Raw genomic sequence first — 21,108 nt, 5'->3', positions numbered from 1 at the left:
GAACTACACCTGTTTCTAGATAAAATAAACCTTCTTCATCCTCGCATCAAATTTATGCTAGAAAAAGAATCTCCACAGGGTATCTCCTTTCTGGATTTACACATTCAAAGAAAAGAAGATGGTTCCATCTCCACTTCTGTCTATTGCAAGTCGACATTTTCAGGTCGCTACGTTCACAATTCATCTGCTCATCATCCATCTCAAAAATTTGGTATCATTAAATCATTAGTAACCAAAGCACACAGATTCTGCTCCTCTGAAGAATCTCTAAACCAAGAATTGGAAATAATCAAAAATACAGCCATACTAAATGGATACAATCTTAAAACAACTCAAAAAATCATCAGTCACTTCCCCACACATTGATCTAGACAAGAACAAACCCATAGGATTCTCATACCTTATGTCAAAGGCATCTCCAAACGTCTTTCAAAAATTATGAAGAAATACAAACTTGCTACTACCTACAAATCAATCAACCAGGTCTATAACTTGTTACCTTCTCCTAAAGACAAACTCTCACCTCTGATGCTACCTGGCGTGTACGACGTTCCATGCTCCTGTAAATTGTCTCACTATGGACAGACTGGCAGATCTGTTCATAAACGCATTTCGGAACACCAAGACCATATTCGTCTTATCAAACTGCAGAAATCTGGCCTTGCATTTAATATTTACTTATTAAAACTTATTACTGTGGTTATTACGTGTGTTTGTTTAGTCATGAATTTTCCACAGTTTTCATTGTACAATAAAGAGAACCTCCATAGCTCAGTCGGTATAGACAAAGCCCTTTGGTCAGAAAGACCTGGGTTCGATTCCTGTCCGAGATGTGAGGAACCTTTATCTGGTCTCCTTCAACTAAAGGTAAGTTAGCTGATCTCATTTGAAGGTAGGGTTTTTTTTCACATGGAAACTCAAGCTTTTCATACTCAGAACATACAAACCAGCCCCGTGAAGATACACATCTACAGACATAAAATACATCCCCCCTCCCCAACAGCAGGCTCAGCAACAGGCCAGTTGGGGTTGCTTAAAGTCACAGTATGTAACAGTGGATAAAATGATACCTGTGGGATAAATGATAGAAAGAAGAGGAGGTGGTAAATGAGTGGAATGCATTGCAAGAGTGGGTGCTCCAACACTAAATGCATTCAAGTTAGGGTGTGATAATTATTGTCATTTGTCAGTATTCCATGCCGGCCTGGTTGGCCAAGTGGTTAGCATATCCGCTCTCCAGCCAAAAGGCTGCAGGTTCGAATCCCACTATGGGCATGAATGTTTGTGATTGTCTGTGAAAATACTAGTGGTGGTGGTCAGCAGTAGATGGCATTGGTGTAGATGATGAAGGTAGTTACAGTTGGTGGATTGATGGAGATGGAGAGTTGTAGAGTAGGTACCCTCTCTCGATAAGTCTTTGGATTCCCTGGAGGTGTTATGTAATAATAATATTAATATTACTTCCAAGCTACTGGAGGTACATAACTCATTCTGAGATAAAAAAAAATAAAAAAAACTTTTTGTTCTACTATTTTCTAACAGTTTTGTATACCTTTCTTGTACACTTTCAATTGGATTTTGAAAAAAGGTTTAAAATTTTATTTTTTCAACAATTGGGATTTTTATTATATTATTTAATTTTATAATAGTTGCTAATCTAAATGACTAATAGTGCTGCATGGCAGCTGGTGGCTTCATCAAGGGAACACAGATAAAGAGCAAATAATGCAATTAATCTGAAACAAATTTACTCCATTTTTCCCAAGTAAGCAAACAGACAAACTGTCAAGTTTGTGCCTGCAATTGATGAAAGACTAGCTGATCCCACAGGTAGTGCAAGACCAACGAGTTGCCTTGGTCTTGCACTACCTGTGGGATCAGCTAGTCTTTCATCAATTGCAGGCACAAACTTGACATTTTGTCTGTTTGCTTACTTGGGAAAAATGGAGTAAAACCAGGTTTAAAATACTTTCTAAATCTGAAACAAAGTTGTTAACAGTACAAACCATCATGAAAAAAAAAAAAAAAAAAAAAAAAAAACAGCATGTATTGTAATCAGAGCATATATATAATCTGTTCTCTTTGAGACTCCAGATGATTACTAGCATAAATGAACTATCTTAAGTGTTTAGAGATCTTATTAGAGTCTTGCAGAGGTAGAGGTTTGTAAGCAATCTGTTCAGGATGACTAAAATACTATACATAAAAAAAAAACTACTTTGCCCAAAAGTAAGGCTAATTTTTTTTTCTTTCTTCATTCATTTTATGATCCATGTCACTTGGATGTTTTTTTTTTTTTTTTAACTTAACTCAAAATTTCTATTAGTCTGACTTGCAGTAAACCTGTAAAAGCAATGAATTTTACAGATCTATCCACAGAGACTCCACAGCTATTCCATATAGATGTTGATAGACTATCAACATCTACTAAGATTGCTGCATTACTAAAAGAACAAACATCACAGTTGCTCACCAGTCCACTGGAACATCTGAATTCTCTTGAAGATAACCAAAAGACAGCAGCAATTCTTCACAAAAAATATCCAGGAATCTATCAAATTCATTACTTTTGCAGTTTAAAGCAAGGATACAAGTTAGGCTAGTAGACTAAATTTTGTAGTCTAACTAGTAGACTACAAGTTAGACTAGAAGAAATTTTAAGATCAGGCAAAAAAAAAAAAAATAAAAACCCACAGATCATAAAAAAAAAGGAAAAATCAGGCCTAACTGCATGTCTTTTCAACAAAACTAAATGGAGTGGAATAAGAGCCACTATGCTCTATTTAGAGGAAAACTTCTCAAGACATGTCAAAGAACCCAATGAAATTATTCATTTGTAATTCATTACAAACTAAGAATTAATTTTGCACGACGTCTGTAAGTCAGTTATGATTTGTAAATACTCATGAGTTCAATTATGTCAATAATTATCTAAAGAGTCTCCATGAAAAATCATCCCACAAATACTGTTTAAACCATGTGCCTCATTGTTTCCATAATGGTTTATAATGTTAAAGGTTTAACTTCAGGTTAATTACATTCAATGCTCTTCACACATGCATACTTACTGTGAAGAAGATAAGAGGGCTGTTTGAAAAGTTAGGTAAAAAAATAAGTTACACATTTTTTTGGAAAAAATCACCTTTTTTTCTCAAGATAGTCTCCATCAAGGTCTACACATTTGGTCCAGTGAGTTTCCAATTTTTTCATCCCATTTAAAAAGCAGGATTTGTCAAACTGTGCAAAATAGTCACTGACAGCCTTGATGACATCCTAATTCGAAGAAAGTTTTTTCCCACCGAGCCACATTTTTAAGTTTGGGAACAAGAAGAAGAAGTCACACAGGGCCACGTCTGGAGAATATAATGGATGTGGAATGAATTCAAACCTCAATTCTTGCAATTTTGCCATTGCGAAGACCGATGTGTGGGACGGTGCATTGTCTTGATGAAAGAGCACTTTTTGTGTGCCAATCTTGGTCATTTTTTCTTCAGTTCTTCTTTAAACGATCCAACAATGATGCATAATAGACTCCTGTTATTGTCTTAACCTTTTCCAAATCGTCTATCATGATAATTCCTTGGTAATCCCAAAAAAACAATGGCCATCACCTTCCCAGCTGACAAAACAGTCTTTGCTTTTTTCGGTGGTCTTTCACTGGGCATTGTCCACTGTTTTGACTGCTGCTTGGGCTCAGGTGTGTAGTGGTGGATCCAAGTTTTCTACAGTCATGAATCAACACAAAAAATCCTCCTGTGAATGGCAATTAAACACTGCCAAACACAGCGATGAAAAGTCTTTTCACATGCATTTTTTATCGACAGTCAACAATTGTGGCACCCATTGCGCGCACACAGCTCTTTCATGTGTAATTTTTTGCAGGATATTATACACCCATTCAGTTGAGATGCCTACAATCTCAGCAATCTCAGGTAGTTTCACTCGGCGGTCTTGCATAACGATACCATGGATTTTGTCAATCATTTACTTCGTAGTGACCTCAGTCAGGCATCCAGAGCGCACTTCATCTTCAATGGACTTACGAACCACTTTTAAACTCATTTATCCAAAAATGCTGGTGCAGAGTCCCTATGAACTGCATCTAACTCGGCTTTGATCTGCCTCTGCGATGGCAGATGTGTGGGACGGTGCATTGTCTTGATGAAAGAGCACTTTTTTGTGTGCCAATCTTGGTCATTTCACTTCTTCAAGTAAGTGTTTTATCACTGCATGTTTTTCTCCATTTTTATGAAAAATGTGAACACGGTCATTTTAAATGTTTGCAAAACGAGAGCTATGCATTGCACATGGCAAAAATTTTTCAAAGGGTCATGAAAAAGATGATACATGCTGACACTGGTATGAATGAACGAATTGTGTCACCATCTATTGGAAATTTACCAAACTTTTCAAGCAACCCTCAAACCAGCTATTCAGTCAGAAAAACTATCCAGTTTAAGTTAAGGGCTATTGTAAAATTTAACAACATAATAAAAATTAATTTTAGCAAAAAAATTATTATTTTGTCATAAACACATACTACAATAGGCTCACGGACAATTCATTGTGGTGCAGACAATTCATCGCAGGAATTATTCATCATGAAAAAAATTCCCTGAAAACGTTATTCACTAGAAAATTGGAATTATACTGCATTGATACTAATATACGAAAAGTAAATGAAGTGCAAGATAAATTTCACAAAAAATGGTTTTTGTTATGTATTATTTGTTTAGATTTTAATTACATTTTCATAATATTTTTATTCTTATACAATGAAAGTAATATATTTATTGATCGGTGAGTTTCCTAATTTCAGTTTCTTTGTAATTTTTATTCATTTTAACCTTGTTCGGAAATCCTGCTCAACTTCCATGACCAAACATGGAAGCCACTTGAGCCACTTCAGGTCTCCAATAAGTAGTGCTATTGTCTCACATCAGATGAAGAAATTCATCTCTTACCTAAAATCAATTACAAACATCCATGCCCATTGTGAGTTTCGAATCCACAGCTCATTGGTGGGATATGGTACACTATCTAGTCAGTTGTTAACAACATGATATTTCTGATTACAGTTTATTTTTGAACGTTTCACAATAGAAGTAGTTACTTATTTCACTTTGGGAGCATGAATCTATATTTTTTTTTTCAGTAAAGAAGACTAAATATGAAATTTAAAATTTCTTAGTGTTATAAAATACTAGTATTGGAGGAAAAGGTAAAAACTAGCATAAGCTAAATTGCTTTCTGCGGGTGCAGAAGGCAATTTAGCTTATGCTGATTTACATAATGATAAGATTTATGTAATTTTATTATCATTTTCTTTAATATAATTACTTAAAAGTGCACCCTATGGATCTTAAACTAGCTCTGCAAATGATAGCAGTGTACAAGATGTCTTTACTATGCAGGAAAAGTACAATGATATTCAAAATACATGTGTATTCAATAACTGAAACACCTCATCTTCAGAATTAGTTAAGATAAAAAATATATCACACCTAGATGGGTTTCTAAATGCGCAGAACAGAAAAATAGTGAACAGTTAGAAAAATAAATATTCTTAAATACTGTGCCCTTTCTCCTTAACTATTATATTTTATTCTCCCAAATAACTATTCTACCCATTAATAGTTAGAATAATTAATAGAAATAATAGGAATATGTAAATAGTTAACTATAAATATCAGTTGAATATAACTATTATCCCTAAATATTCTTAAATATGGTGCGCTTTCTTCCTAACCATCCTATCCCAGTTTTCTAACAATTAATATTCCATATATACAGAGCCTGTAGTAAGAAAGAATATTAATAACTTTATACAGAATAAAAATTTTCAGAAAGCTAAATACAACTGAAATATTAAATAATACATAAAATATTTCTTAAATTTTTTTTAAATTTTTTAACAGAAATATTTTCTTAAATAAATTAAGCGGATATTAAATCCAACATCATTTCAAAACCAAAACAGAAACTATAAAAGTTTCTTGCGAAAACTGACCAGAGAGCTTGTGGGAATACACTTGCCACCACTCTTTTCCAGGAACTTCACCAAAAGGCTTCACTACGAGTTGCCCTAGCCGAACCTTATACAAAGCACAAATGCTCAAAGTACCGGTATATTTGCCTCCCATTGGTCCATTTTGACAAGGTCCCACCAGCCCGATAGCTGCTTCGAACTCATTGGTTCTCGTCAGAGAACAGGAAGAATCCCAAGAGAGCAAAAATTCTCAGTACTAAGGAACTCAAAGCGTCAGAGAGGTGTAATTTCTGCAAGCAAACCCTCAGTCAGTGCGTAAAGCATTTACTAAAATAAAGAGCCAAAAGGCTTCACCTCAGCAATGCAAAATTATATAAATTAAGTGGATATTAAATCCAACATCAGTTTCGGCTTTGAAATGATGTTGGATTTAATATCCACTTAATTTATATAATTATTATAATTACGGATATTTTGCCTGCTTCAGTTTAGGAGTGCCCCTGTTTAAATGTCATTGGCTATTTACTCATGGATTCTTAAGGCATTGTAGATGTAAATTTACCAAAAAGTATATGTAGCATAAGAAATAGAAATTTACACATACCTTTTTCTGGGTGTTGCGGCTTTTCCTCTTTCTGCGATGTCGAAAAACTACTGAGTGTGTCGGGGGGAGTAGGCAATTTGGGAGAATTAAGTTAGAAAAACCCGGGTTTTTTTTCGTAATGTATATAAACATATATATTATATAGGGTGAGGAAAAGGTGAAAGGGTTGATTTTTTAAAATAGGGAGGGGGAAGGGGAAAGGTGGTTGACGGGGTGCGGTCCGTTTCGACTATTCTTGGTCATCATCTGAACGCATTGGGAAAGTGGATGCTATGTCAGGTCGGGTAGGTGCCTGTACTTTTGAAGTGTTTGTGTTGTCGTCTATTGGTCGGGGTTGTGACCTCAATTTTATGTTGTGAAGCTTCCAAACCTCGGAGATTATGTAGGGCCTGTATGTTGATAGAGTTCGCGTCACACTTTATAGCTATTGTTTCCGATATTCTGAGCATTGTTTCATTGTCTTGTCTGTCTACTATGATGGCCTTGTCGATCTGCGGGGTATGTTTTTGTTCAAGGGCGTGAACAGCTATTTCTGTTTTTCTTGTGCTTTGTATTCGATTTTTCTTTTTGATGTTACGTTTTTTAGTGTTTAAATGTTCTGGAATAGGAATGTTACAGTCACAGAAGTGTTCTTGTAGTCTTGCCCATAAAGACCTGATGGTGGAACCTGTGTAGGTGATGTCACAGTCTTGTTGGCAGGGATATTTATAGACTACATTGTGCTGTTCAAATATTTCTTTCCGTGTGTGGGGTTTGGTGGATTTTAGGAGGTTTGCTAGTTTTTGGTTTGTGGTGAATACAAGTTTGTAGTCAGTGTGTTTGAAGATGTATTTATATGCTTTGTATGTGTTTTGGGTGTATGGTAGTTTGATAATTTTTTGTGTAGGGAAGTTCGTTTTGGTACTTGGGTTGTTTTGGAGGTTTTTTGCATAGTTATCTGTTTGTGTAGTTATCTTATATTGTTTGCGTAATCGAATACAAAGCACAGGAAAAACGGAAATAGCTGTTCACGCCCTTGAACAAAAACATACCCCGCAGATCGACAAGGCCATCATAGTAGACAGACAAGACAATGAAACAATGCTCAGAATATCGGAAACAATAGCTATTAAGTGTGATGCGAACTCTATCAACGTACACAGGCCCTACATAATCTCCGAGGTTTGGAAGCTTCACAACATAAAATTGAGGTCACAACCCCGACCAATAGGCGACAACACAAACACTTCAAAAGTAGAGGCACCTACCTGACCTGACCCGACGTAGCATCCACTTTCCCAATGCGTTCAGATGACGACCAAGAATAGTCAAAACACACCGCACCACGTCAACCACCTTTCCTCTTCCCCCCTCCCTATTTTAAAAAATCAACTCTTTCACCTTTTCCCCACCCTATATAATATAATATATATGTTTATATATATTACGGAAAAAAAAACGGGTTTTTCTAACTTAATTCTCCCAAATTGCCTACCCCCCCCCCGACACACTCAGTAGTTTTTCGACATTGCAGAAAGAGGAAAGCCGCAACACCCAGAAAAAGGTATGTGTAAATTTCTATTTCTTATGCTACATATACTTTTTGGTAAATTTACATCTACATTGCCTTAAGAATCCATGGGTAAATAGCCAATGACATTTAAACAGGGGCACTCCTAAACTGAAGCAGGCAAAATAGCAGTAATTATAATAGTTTATTAAGAGGAGTAACATGGGAGTTTTCCCAGAAATAATATACATAATTTATATAATTTTGCATCGCTGAGGTGAAGCCTTTTGCTCTCTATTTTAGTAAATATTTTTTTAAATATTTCTTATATGGGAAATATTTCTTCTTTTTTTTTTTTTCACATATATCTGCGAAGAATTTTCCCCACAATGAATTGTTGGCGATCAATTTTCTGGACACGCTAAAATAACTAGAGGTTTGTTAAGAATAAACCACTTTTTTTTTTTTTACAATTTCTTATATAATTTCCATACTAATTAAATAATAGAATTGATTTCCATTCTAATTTATATAAAAATAAAGTATAAAAGTTTTGACAAGAATAATATTTACTTGTTCGGAGAATCCTCCTAAATCTGATGAAATGTGTGTTTGACATCGTATTTGTGTAACAGGATCTTCATGTAAAAGTTGAGATAACAGCAGTTTCGCTTTCTAGAATAATGAAAAGAAGATGTGAATAGTACATGATGTTCTGCTTTAAATAAAATAAGGATGAAATTAATACTTATTCTAAAAAAAAATGTAAACAGTACATAATGTAAACAAAAGCTAATTAGAGATAAGCAGCTCTATCCTGTATCAAAATATGAATAGTTAAAATGAGTAAAACAGAACCACTTATCTAATGCTATATATATATATATAGCATTAGATAAAACACACACACACACACACACAGAGAGAGAGAGAGAGAAAAAAGGAGAGTTTCTTCAGTATTCATCATTTTAATATAGAACATATAAGAATATATTAAAGAGGTGTCTCAAGCTCCTTATCAAAATGTAACCACATACATTAATTCAAGGCAATATCACTGCATGTGTGTTATCCTCCTATGTTATATTTGTATACTCACTATGAATCCATCCATCTCTACTAATCAATACTGCACTTCCATGAGTTACAAAAACACAGATTTCACATATTATTATTATTACTACCCCAAGACCTTATGGAGTCAAAGATTCATCTGGGAGGTCCTTTTATCACACACACATCTCATCATACCAAGCCTTAAACACACTCAAACTCCTTGCAGATGCCACACTCTCAGGCAAGGTATTCCAATCATTCACAACTCTGCACGAAAAAAACCTGCCTCTCACTCCCCTACTCACACCCTCTTTATACAGTTTCCGGGGATGACCTCTGGTTCTACTCTGATCTCCTGCTATTCTCTGTAGAACTTCTCGTTGATCTTATAACAACCCCTTACCAACTTGTAGGTCTCTATCATATCTCCCCTCTTCCTCCTCTCCACCAGACTCTGCAAATTACATCTTCTCAATCTTTCCTCATATCAACATTCCAGAGGTCAGAAACTACCTTAGTCAGTCGCCTCTGGACCCTTTCCAACATCTCTTCATCCTTCTGAAACCCCAGTGACCAAATCTGGGCACAATTCCATGTGTGGCCTAATCAAAGCCTTATACAACGAAACAAGAATCTCCCTACTTCTACACGTCAGTGTCCTCCGCATCATTCCCAGAAGCATTTGTGTTGTCGTCACAATTTTGGCGATGTCTCTCCTAAATTTTAGATCCTTATCCACTATTACCCCCAGATCTCTTATTTCCTCTACCTCCAATAATATATTCTCACCAAGCATAAATTCTGCATCCCATCTTTGTTTTCCAAATTTTAAAACCTTACATTTTGCAACACTGAACTCGCATCTCCATTTCCATGCCCAATCACTCAATTTATTCAAGTCTTCTTGCAAGGCCACAACAGCTTCACTTCTCTTTATGGTTCATCCCAAATTAGCATCATCTGCAAACAACTGAATATCTCCATCCAAATCTTCGCCAATATCATTAATATACAAGTTAAATAGTAATGGCCCTAAAACAGACCCCTGAGGCACTCCATTAGTGACTTTCCTTTTCCTGGATATCGCACCCCCCCACCCATACACAACTTGTTTATACCTATCAGATAGCCAGTCTCCAATCCAATGTACTAATCTAATATCCAACCCCATCTGCTCTAGTTTCACTGTCAACTTATCATGAGGTACTCTATCAAAAGCTTTTGCGAAATCCAATTATATTACTGTGTATCCTTCTCCTCTGTCCAAGGAAGCAGTCACTTTATTGTAATAAGTAAGTAGACTACTAAAACATGACCTCCCTTTAGCAAATCCATGCTGCCCATCAAAGATTATACCATTGTTGTCCACCCAACTCTGGATCCTAGTTCTCACAAGTTTCTCCAACAACTTAACCACAACACCTGACACACAGATAGGCCTATAGTTTGATGCTTGAGTTTGATCACCTCCTTTATGAAGTTACACAATCTTTCCACTCCTTAGGAACTTGACCAAGTCCAAGACTCATATTAAAAAAATATGTCAAGGCAGGTGTCAACTCTCTGGCACTTTGATTCAGAATACGTGGTGATATATATCTCTCTTCCCCATCATCAACTGCTCTCAATCTCTCCATGAAGTCACATTCACAAGACTGAAAGATCTTTATGAACTGCTCATTAAGTACCTCATGGTCACTCTCACCAATTGGTGGATGATTTGACACCTCATTTATAATTACATCCTCTGATAAGATGACCAAATCCAAGACCCTTAATCCTCACATTCTGCAACAGCTGTCTTTATACCATTTTCTCCAATCAATGTCATCCTTCCATAATCATTCTTTGTTTTGCTGGCTACATATTGAAAGAACTCCCTAGGATTCTTTTTGGCTTCATTAGCTAACTTCTGTTCATACCTCGCTTTAGCTACTCTCACCAACCAAGTCACTCTCCTTGCCTGGTCTTTGTAGACCTCATGGAATTGGTTATTTCCACTTCTCTTATGCTGCCTCCACAATACCCTTTTTCTCTGTATCGCATGCTTGATCTCTTTATTCATCCATCTCACACCTACCTTATTTAACCCTCTCACCCTTGGAATACATTTAGACATTGCATCTACTAAATAGTTTTTGAAAATCCCGCAAGCTGCATTGATCTCTTTTCCAGCTAGCTCCTTATTCCATGCTACACCTGCAAGCTGTCTCCTGAGCTCTTCATAATCACCCCCCCCTTGTAGTTCCACATATACCCTTTTCTCACAGGGGTCCTCACACTGCTGGCAACCACCCAGGTAATCAGCTTATGGTCACTCTCACCAATTGGTGGATGATTTGACACCTCATTTATAATTACATCCTCTGATGAGATGACGAAATCCAAGACCCTTAATCCTCGTGTACCCTCTGTTACATACTATCTGAGGTAGTTATCCCTCAAAAACTCAAGAAACTAATTTTCTTTACTTCCAGTTGCTATCTCATTATTCCAATCTATATTGCCATAATTAAAAAACCCATAATGATCACCCTTTTCTTATTTGCTTGGCTAATTTGACTATACATTTCACTATCACCACCATCCACATTACCTGGTCTATAACAACATTCCACCAAGTATTTGATTCCATTCACCTCTATCTCACACCATACTGCCTCAAAACCACTGGCACTATTTCTGTCTTGCATCTCTACTTTGTATGGACATAACTCTTTCTCTATCATCAATAGCACTCCCCCTCCCTTTTTACCCCTTCTATCTTCACGAAACACATCATACCCTTCCATCTCTATTCCTGTCAGGATGTCATCCTCTTCCAACCATGTCTCACTTATTCCGACAATCTTTGGGTGAACAGATGCAATTAGTGCAACCATTTCATCTGCCTTGTTTCTTATACTTCTAGCATTGGTATACAAACACAACAGCTTATTTCTGGATCTACAGCTAGTTCCACTGATACCACTCACTTGGTGTGATCTCTCTCCATGCTAGACTGGGGCCATTTCCCTTTCTGCTTCTTCATTTTAGAACCCTTTTCAATTCCAACTGTTATGTGTGTGTCTAAAGAAGAATCAAGTTAAGTAAGATTAAAAATAAAAGTCCTCTTTAATAACACAGTCACCTAAAACCTAGTTAGTATAGTCCTGCAGAGCATAATGTCTCAAAAAATGTGAAAGCCCAACTAACATATTATTGAAACAATGGTTTCAGAAAAACATTAAATGAAATAAATGAATGTGTGTGGAAACAGTCAATGTCTGTAACATCTGATGAACTGTATTTCTAAAATTATGGAGGTGGAGTGATTTGAATGAAGGAGGAACTTATTTCATTCAACTGACACTGACCAATGATAAAATAATGAAAGGATGTTTTGTCTTCTCGTTCTAGTTTAGTGAATGAGATTACCAGAATTATCCACCATGTCTGCAATAATAAAAAAAAAAACATTTTATTCATTGCTACTTTATTAATAACTATCAACTGCTAGTTTAATTGATCCATGACAAAAATCATACATTCTTAAATTGAATGCTATTTTAGAAATTGTTAGTCTTTGCATCCAAATGAACATGATATTCCAGTTTAATATTTTAAATTTCACTAAAGCCTCAGAGTTGACTAAGAAATTAAAATAAACTTAAAAGAACTTATAATAGTTGTTCATTACTTACACTCATCATTTCTTCCATTTCATGCTTTATCGATTTATGCCATGCATAAATCATGAATAATTAATTTATCTTCTGTGTACTATATTTTTTTATTTTACTGCATTCGTGTTTTATTTGCATATGAAACTAAGGTGACTGTCTATTCATTAACTATTTTTGATATCAATACATGCATGTTTCTTAAAACTATCTTCATTTGTGCTAAGACACATCCTGTAGATAGATATGGCTTCAATCTTCACATACAAATGATCTGTTTTCAGTAACATTGCTGGGATTTAATATTTAAGTATATATAAAAAAAATGATCCCTATAACAGGATTTTATTAAATTAACAGAACTTTTCCCAAGGTGTTTTATTGTCTACCTCTATATAATCCTAATAAAAATGTCAGCACTCTCCCTGCCATCAAGAAACTAGCATAAAATAGTTAACCATTAGTATAATGAAAAGTGCCAAGCCTGAAGAAAAGGTGGGAAAGTTCCAGCAAGAATGTCATGATTTATAGAATGCACTGATATCTACAAAAACCTACATTTACAAGAAGTCCATCTAAATGTGTAGTATAATAACCAAATGCTATCCATCCAGGATAAATAGCCAAACAACATATCAAGCATACTCATATTCAGAATGCATATCTAAGCTCTTTTAGAGAATGTAGTTATTCTAACATAAAATGTCCAAAAATGCTAGTGAATAAAATAACCTTTCTAAAGATGCCATGGCAAATAAAGGAAAAGTGCTGATTAGTGAGGGGTAGGGGAGGAGCAGTGGGATATGTTGAGTGGCAAGTTGGTAATAACCTGACTCACATACTTAGCAACTAGAAATCACTCTGTGCATAGAAGAGACCTATGAGATGATCAGGGTATGTTTTCCAGTAGCAGGGGGTGAAGAATGTTGATGACTAGGCTTGATTCCTTTCAAAATACAAAAGGGAATATAGTCGTGTACTCTAGAACAAATATATACTATATGTTCACTGAGCATCTACAGATGCCACATGGTCACTCCGATGTTTGGTGATGTGCCACACCAGGCCTTGCCATGTAGTCCTGTTGTTTGTTTTTCTAGAGGCCTCAACTCTCTGAAGATCAGTCACTCCACACACACACCATCCCTCCATCTCATTGATGGTCTACCCCTTCCACTTTTCCAGGAACTTCACCTTCTATTACTGTTCTGAGAAGTTCACCTTTCAATGTGTCCAAAATATTTTCAACTTTCTTCTGTCAATATCCTTAAGGAGCCTTAAAGCTCTATTGATCTTTTCTAAAACCTATTCATTTGTATGCCTTTCAGTATATGATATCCTCAACAGCCTTCTGTAACACCACATCTCAAAAGCAGATATCCATTTCTTATCTGACTTCTTTAGGTTGCTGTTGGGAAAACAACTGCAACCAAAATTCTCAACTTTGTTCCCATGAAAATAGATCCATCCTTCCAGATTTTAGACAGGTCTCTGATGGTTGTTTTAGCTATTCCTAACCTTCTTCTGACATCTTCTGAACAGCAATTCTTCACATTAATAATGGATCCCGGGTACTCAAACTTGCTAACTTCCTCAATTCTTTCTCTATTAAGGTAAACTTGTTTCTCAAGAGCTTCCCTGTTTATATTTCCTTTAAGAACTATAATCTTTGTCTTGCTGGGATGGAGTTGAAGTCCTCTGTAATTACTCATCTTGTTAACTTTGTCAAGAATTAGTCCAAGTTCTTCCATGTCATTACAAAGGAGTACTGCATCATCAGCATACCTCAGATTACTGATCAATCTACCTCCTATCCTAATTCCTGTCTTGAGTTCATCCAATGCTTCATGCATGATGTCCTCTGCATATATACTAAACAAGTGAGGAAAAAGTAAACATCCTTGCCTAACTCCTTTTCCAACGCCTGTTCTTACCATGGCTTCTTGCTCCATGTACAAGTTGGCTATCAACCTGATAGTGTCTTGAGGAAAACCCATTCTTTTCATTACTTCACACAGTTTCACATGCTCAACACAGTCAAAAGCTTTAGAGTAGTCTAAGAAACAATTACTAGAGGGAGTCTGAATTCTTTATATTTTTCTATGATCTAAGGCAAAGGATCTGATCTCTGATGCCCTTACCGTTCCTAAAATCTGGCCTTTCTCAACTTTGGCCTCAATCCTATTTAGCACGATCTTCACTAAAATTTTGCTTGCATGAGATATTAAACTAATAGTTCTATAGTTCTTGCATGCCTTCATATCACCTTTCTTATACAGTGGTATGAAAACTGACTTCTTCTAGGCCATGATCCTGTCCCCACCTATCCTTGTAATCAATATATGAAATACTCTTATCCCTCCATCCCCTGTGGCCTTAATTAACTCTGCTGAGATTTCATCTGCACCTGGGGCCTTATTGCTGTTAAGCTGCTTAACTGCATGCCTAAGGGGAGGGAGTTCCAAATCAAAATTTTCCTGGTGAGAGAATTCCACATTTTCTTTATCCACTCTGTTGTACAGTTCCTTACAGAATTCTTTCCACCTGTTTTTGATTTTTCCAACTCTTCTGTTAGTAATGTTCCATTCCTGTCTTTGATGACATTCAATTTGGGGTTAAACTTGTGCTTTAAGTCACGCACTAAATAAAACATCCTTTTATAATTGTGTCTCACCAAGTAATAGTTGCTATTTTTAATGACTCCTATCCACAAAAGGTTATAAACCTATATTTACAGTATTATGGATAGACTAAGGATTTTATTATTATTATTTTTTTTATTTTTACAACATCCAAACATATCCTGCTGTAGAGACCAAATAAAGATTTTCAAGCAACTTCATGCCTCCAATACACAGGACTGTGGTCTCATGGTGGAAGACAAAATCTACAAATTTCAAACATCCATGTCCACAGCAAGATTCAAACCCATAGCATGTTGGCTGGAGAAGAGTTATGTTAACCACTCAACCAATCAGGATAAAAAAATTACTTTTTCTTATGTTCTTTGTGAAAAACACATCTCTTCCAGATTTTTCAAAGTATGATAAACCACAGCAGCAAGGACACAGATACCTAGAAAGTCAAAAGGGGAGCTTATCTATGGTTAATGAAAGAAAAGAGAAACTTTTTCAGACAGGACAAAATTCTACTTGAATATTAAGGGGACTAAAAATTTTAGAGATACATTCAGATACTCCCGCAACATAAAGGATGGAAAAACAATTGCTTCCTGAAAGGAAGAACATGGAACTTTATAACGCTCACAGCTTTACTGACAAAAGACTCATTGAAGCCTTTAGCCATAAAAGTACATTTAATGATGTTTTGTATTTCCATAATAATGACTCAGTAGAGCCAAAGGGGATGCAAGATGGATCAAGATTTTAACAGTGCCAGATATTACTGACATGGAAGATGATGACTGTGCATGTGTGTAATAACCTATATGTTTTTATTTTCTTAACATCAAAATCTGAAGTCCTCCTCTATTTTCCTATATTTTTAAAATAAACTGATTCTTGGATGGACATAATTAACTTTATAATCAAAAGCATGGAGCTCTGAAGTAGAACTGTCTGAACAGTAAAGATATCAACATACTATAATTTCATTTTTATATTTTCTATATATATTTATATTTTATAACAACAATTTTACTGATCAACATTTTAATGGAAAATTGCATCCATGTTTTGATTAAGTGTATTCATGTCAGTTGTGTATGGGAGCACAATATCTCAGAAGAGGAAAGTGACTAGTGGTGTACCTCAGGGATCTGTTTCAGGGCCATTCCTGTTTAATCTATATGCTAATGACATTGGAGAAGATTTGAATGGGGATATTCAGTTGTTTGCAGATGATGCAAAGAGACTTGAATAGATTGAGTGAATGGGCACGGGAATGGGGATACACGTTCAATGTTGCAAAATGTAAGGTTTTAAAATTTGGAAAATGAAGATGGAATGTAGAATTTACTCTTGTGGAGATATATTGTTGGAGGTAGAGGAAATAAGAGATCTTGAGGTGGTGGTGGATAAGGATCTAAAATGCAGAGGACACACTGCCAAAATTGTGAGGACAACAGCAAATTCTGGCAATGATATGGAAGACATTGACTTGTAGAAGTAAGGAGATTCTGGTTCCTTTGTATAAGTCCTTGATTAGGCCACATATGGACTAGTATGCACAGATCTGGTCACTTAGTTTTCAAAAGGATGAAGAGATGTTGGAAAGGGTCCAGAGGCAATTGCCTAAGGTAGTTTGTGATCTATGGAATGTTGAATATGATGAAAGGTTGAGAAGATGCAATTTACAGTCTAGTGAAAGAAGGAAGAGGGATGATATGATAGATATACAAGTTGATAAGGGGTTGTTATAGGATTAATGTTGACGAGGTTTTTCATAAAATAGTGGGAGATCCCTGGAAGGTGTATAAGAAGGGTGTGAGCAAGGGAGTGAGAAGCAGGTTTATTGCATGGAGAGTTGTGAACGATTGGAATGCAATGCTTGACAGTATGATGTCTGCAGAGAATTTTAATGTGTATAAGGCAGAGTATGATGAGCTGTGTGTGTATGACAAAGGGACCTCCTAGAGGTCCCTTTGACTACATGGGGTCTTAGGAGGATAGTAAATAAGGCTATGTACTATATTGATGGCACTGTACTGCAGGAAGTGAATGAGATTCAAGCTTTGGGAGCGATGGTTGACATTAGACTGACGTTTACTGTACATTGTAGTGCTGCTATGATAAGTACACTAACAGGCAGAGATAAGGAAGTGGTTGTGCAACAGTATAAACCACACTTTGCCTATTGTGCTCAGATTTGGTCACCTGGCCCGGTTTTAATTGTGATGTGGAAACATTAGAGAGGATCCAGAGACAAATGACTAAGACAATATCAGGACTGGAATGTTGGGTGTATATATATATATATACAGAGAGAGAGATTGAAAAAATGTAGATTGCAGAGTTTGGTTGATAGAAGGAAAAGTGGTAATATGACAGATGTTTAAGTTATCGAGGGAATTTTATTGGATTAATCCAGAGGAGATTATAAAAAGAGTAGAAGGTGAGAGGAGAAGAACCAGATGGCATCCCTGGAAGTTATGTAAGAGTGTAATAAAGAGGGATGTGAGAAGTAGATTTTTTACATAGAGTTCTTTCCTTCATAATTTTCATGACGTATTTTTACATAGAGCATTGCAAATGGATGGAATGAATTACCAGAATATGTTGTTAATGCAGGGAGTGTTAAGGATTTTAAGATTCAGTATGATAAATATGTCGTCAGTTGAACAAACCTTCCATGATGAGCCTGCTAACTCCATGGAGGATATAATAAGTTATTTCACATCCTGGCATGAACCTGTTAAGCGTGCATGTGGCAAAGAAGTTCCAGAGTATAGTTCATAACTGGCAGAGAACAGGCTATAAATGTAAACCAACATTTTTTTTTTTTTAAATCTGATATTGAAAAGTACCATGTCATAGCTCTTTAGTGAAAGAAACAAATTTCATTTTTTTTCCCTCATGTGAACATCACAAAAAGTCATAAACCTAAAGTACATTACTATCAATACCATGCGTTGGCTAAAAATTAGATAATATAGAAACTATGCTCTAGAGTTCAAGCAGGAAACTTTTTTAGGACTCCAAATAACCAGGGTGGTAGTCTTACACTGGGCAATGAAATTCAACTACCACCTAAAGACATTCACAAATATCTGTGCTGAAAGTGGGATTTCAACTCAGAGACTGTCAGTTGGAGAGTGAGTGAGTATACTATCCAGCCTACTAATTACTAAGAAGGAAGCTTAAGAAGAAATGCTGTGTTGCTATTATAAGACAAAAAATAAATTATATAAAAATAAACAAACAAATTTAACAAGGCAGAAAGGAAATCCTAACATTTTGAGGTTTAATTTGTTTCTCCAAAGAGTTCGGAAAGGTTTGATAATTTAGGTAATGATGGTTTGTGACTTCTCATGATACTGTTATCATTGATGATCAATGACAACAGTACCCATCTCTTTATCCTTCCTGAAAATACAATATCCTAATATTTTATCCCTATACCCCTATATCCTCCTCCATGAATCAAGTCTCATTAGTGTCTATAATTTTTGGCCAAGTCAAACTAACCAATGCCAAAATCTCCTGAACTTACACCTGAACTGCAATAATCCATAGGTGCATAGGTAGTTGGAATCTTTTAATGATTGCCTCATTCAGATTTCAGATCTCAGAAACTACATCCAGCATTCTTTGCTCATTCTCACACTTACTTACCTCAAGGATGCATGCACACATGCCACTGCATTTCCTCTCTGCCCAATAATTCCAAATTTCCCTGATTCTGCTCTTCTTTCTCTCTATGAACTACGCATTTCTCTCAACATCTAATTACAAATCCATATAAGTGCAAGCCTCAATCATATAAATCCTTTAATCTATCAAATTCATTAAATACATTACAGACTGTACATCATTCCTCATCAGTACCTTTCTTCTCAATTAGCTCCCACCATAGAGTGGCAAGAGCCATACATAACTTTTTAACATCTTCTCTTACAATACTTATCACCTTTCACATCTGCCAAAATTAACTCTCATTTTTCTGCTATTCCATAAAAACAATTTTGTTACACTCTCATCAAATGCACGCTTCCCCGATTACAGTCACCATAAAATAATGTGTTACTTACTCTCCAGATGTTTTGTTCACTTGCTAAAGCTTATTTTGTCCCGTGAAAGACCGTGCATAAGAGCATAATTTCTTTCACTACTGTTACCTCATCATATTTTTATCTTGCAACACCAATTATTTGTGTTATCTTTTCTCCCAACTAGCTCTCATCATACACATTTCATTTACCTTCATTCACTCCTTCAACTGCATTATTATCCACATGCTCTGTACCACTTGCATTTTCATGCACTTTGTCAGTCTTTTTTTTTTCCTGTTGCTAATTTTGAAACAAAGCACATTTTCTTTCACTATTTTCCCTTTCTACTCACAAACTATTTGCCCTTGGTAATGAATATATTATACACAAATCCACATAATCCTACAACATATCACATGCTAAACTATAAATGTTGACATCATTATCCTACCATGCTTTGGTTCTATGTTCATTTACCAAATAATTCTCACTTTGTGAAAATCTACAGTACACTTACAGCACCTATAAAGAAAAATAAACTAATCACAAAAATGGAAGGTTGCCATGATATATCTTTTTACCAAGACAAGATATAATTTGATTTTTAATTAGTGAAGGTGAATTTATGTTAGGTCATCAAATTCCTGATATTCACTCTTAAAGGGTGTATAGGATACAATGAGTCAGTGCTTGTAAAAACCACTTGTTTGCTTATCAGTGATGAGTAAGAATTTTTGGATGAAGAGTAAATAAATCATGAGTTTGGTTTAATTGTCAATCTGATTTATACAATAGTGATTCTATGATATCGTATGAAGTACAGTAAATAGTTTCAATAATTAAGCTTATTTTGCCTATTTTCTAAACCCCTTGTATTAAATCTGGCTTTTAACTCCAGTTAAATTAAGACATTGATGTTATGTATTTTAAAACATATATTGAAAGAAAAATTATAAAAGAAGAGTAATTTTTGATATACCTTTATAGAATCCTCATGTTTACTTTAAGCTTTTTTTTTTTGATTAAACAGCATCAGAAAATAGAATTGGTATCAATATATATATATATATATATAACTATAACTGTATGTTTAAAAACTTTTATAACTCTTTAAAAAAAGAATTCTTTAAACCATTAAAAATGAACTATAAATAATGAACTACAGAACGATTTTTTAGGACTGTCCATTAAACTAAGAATACACTGGAACTTTTTCAGGAAGATAGAATATAGATAAAAATGTATGGAAGTTTGAAAATATCGAGATTAAAAATATGCAAACTATAAAGAGAAGAATACAAACAGTGGTTCCATAATTGACTCGTATGAAGAATGAGCCACTGAAATTAAAATTGAAAGATAAATGGGAAATAACAGGGTATGAACCATTTCAACATGAGTCATCTTCAGAGTCCAAGGGGAAAAAAAAAAAAAAAGGCAAAATAAGCTTAAATATTGATATCAGTTTAGAGAAATAACATGAAAAATTTTCAGGAAAAGAATATCTCAAGTTAATCGGTTTTTTTTTGTCACTTTTTTTTACCTTACTTATTAGCATATAATAGGATATACCAGTCATTATGAACACCTGTTTTGTCAATTATCACTCATGCTATCATAATGGAATACGACCAGTAA

General features: G+C 35.3%; 1 protein-coding gene across 2 annotated transcripts in view; it reads right to left on the bottom strand.

The window, feature by feature from the left end:
• Positions 1–21,108, bottom strand: part of Rab3-GAP (Rab3 GTPase activating protein) — a 732,105-nt gene that overhangs the window by 594,536 nt on the left and 116,461 nt on the right. For both annotated transcript variants that reach the window (XM_090399255.1, XM_090399256.1), the window contains one exon: positions 8,656–8,757. In XM_090399255.1, the coding sequence (XP_090255381.1) occupies positions 8,656–8,757 (102 nt within the window). The remainder of the gene's footprint in view (positions 1–8,655; positions 8,758–21,108) is intronic.

The sequence above is a fragment of the Typopeltis vanoorti genome, chromosome 10 (genome assembly GCF_054136105.1).
Source record: "Typopeltis vanoorti isolate ZY-2024b chromosome 10, IOZ_Tvanoo_1.0, whole genome shotgun sequence".
Taxonomy (NCBI): Eukaryota; Metazoa; Arthropoda; class Arachnida; order Uropygi; family Thelyphonidae; genus Typopeltis; species Typopeltis vanoorti.
This window is presented reverse-complemented; position numbering and strand designations above follow the sequence as displayed.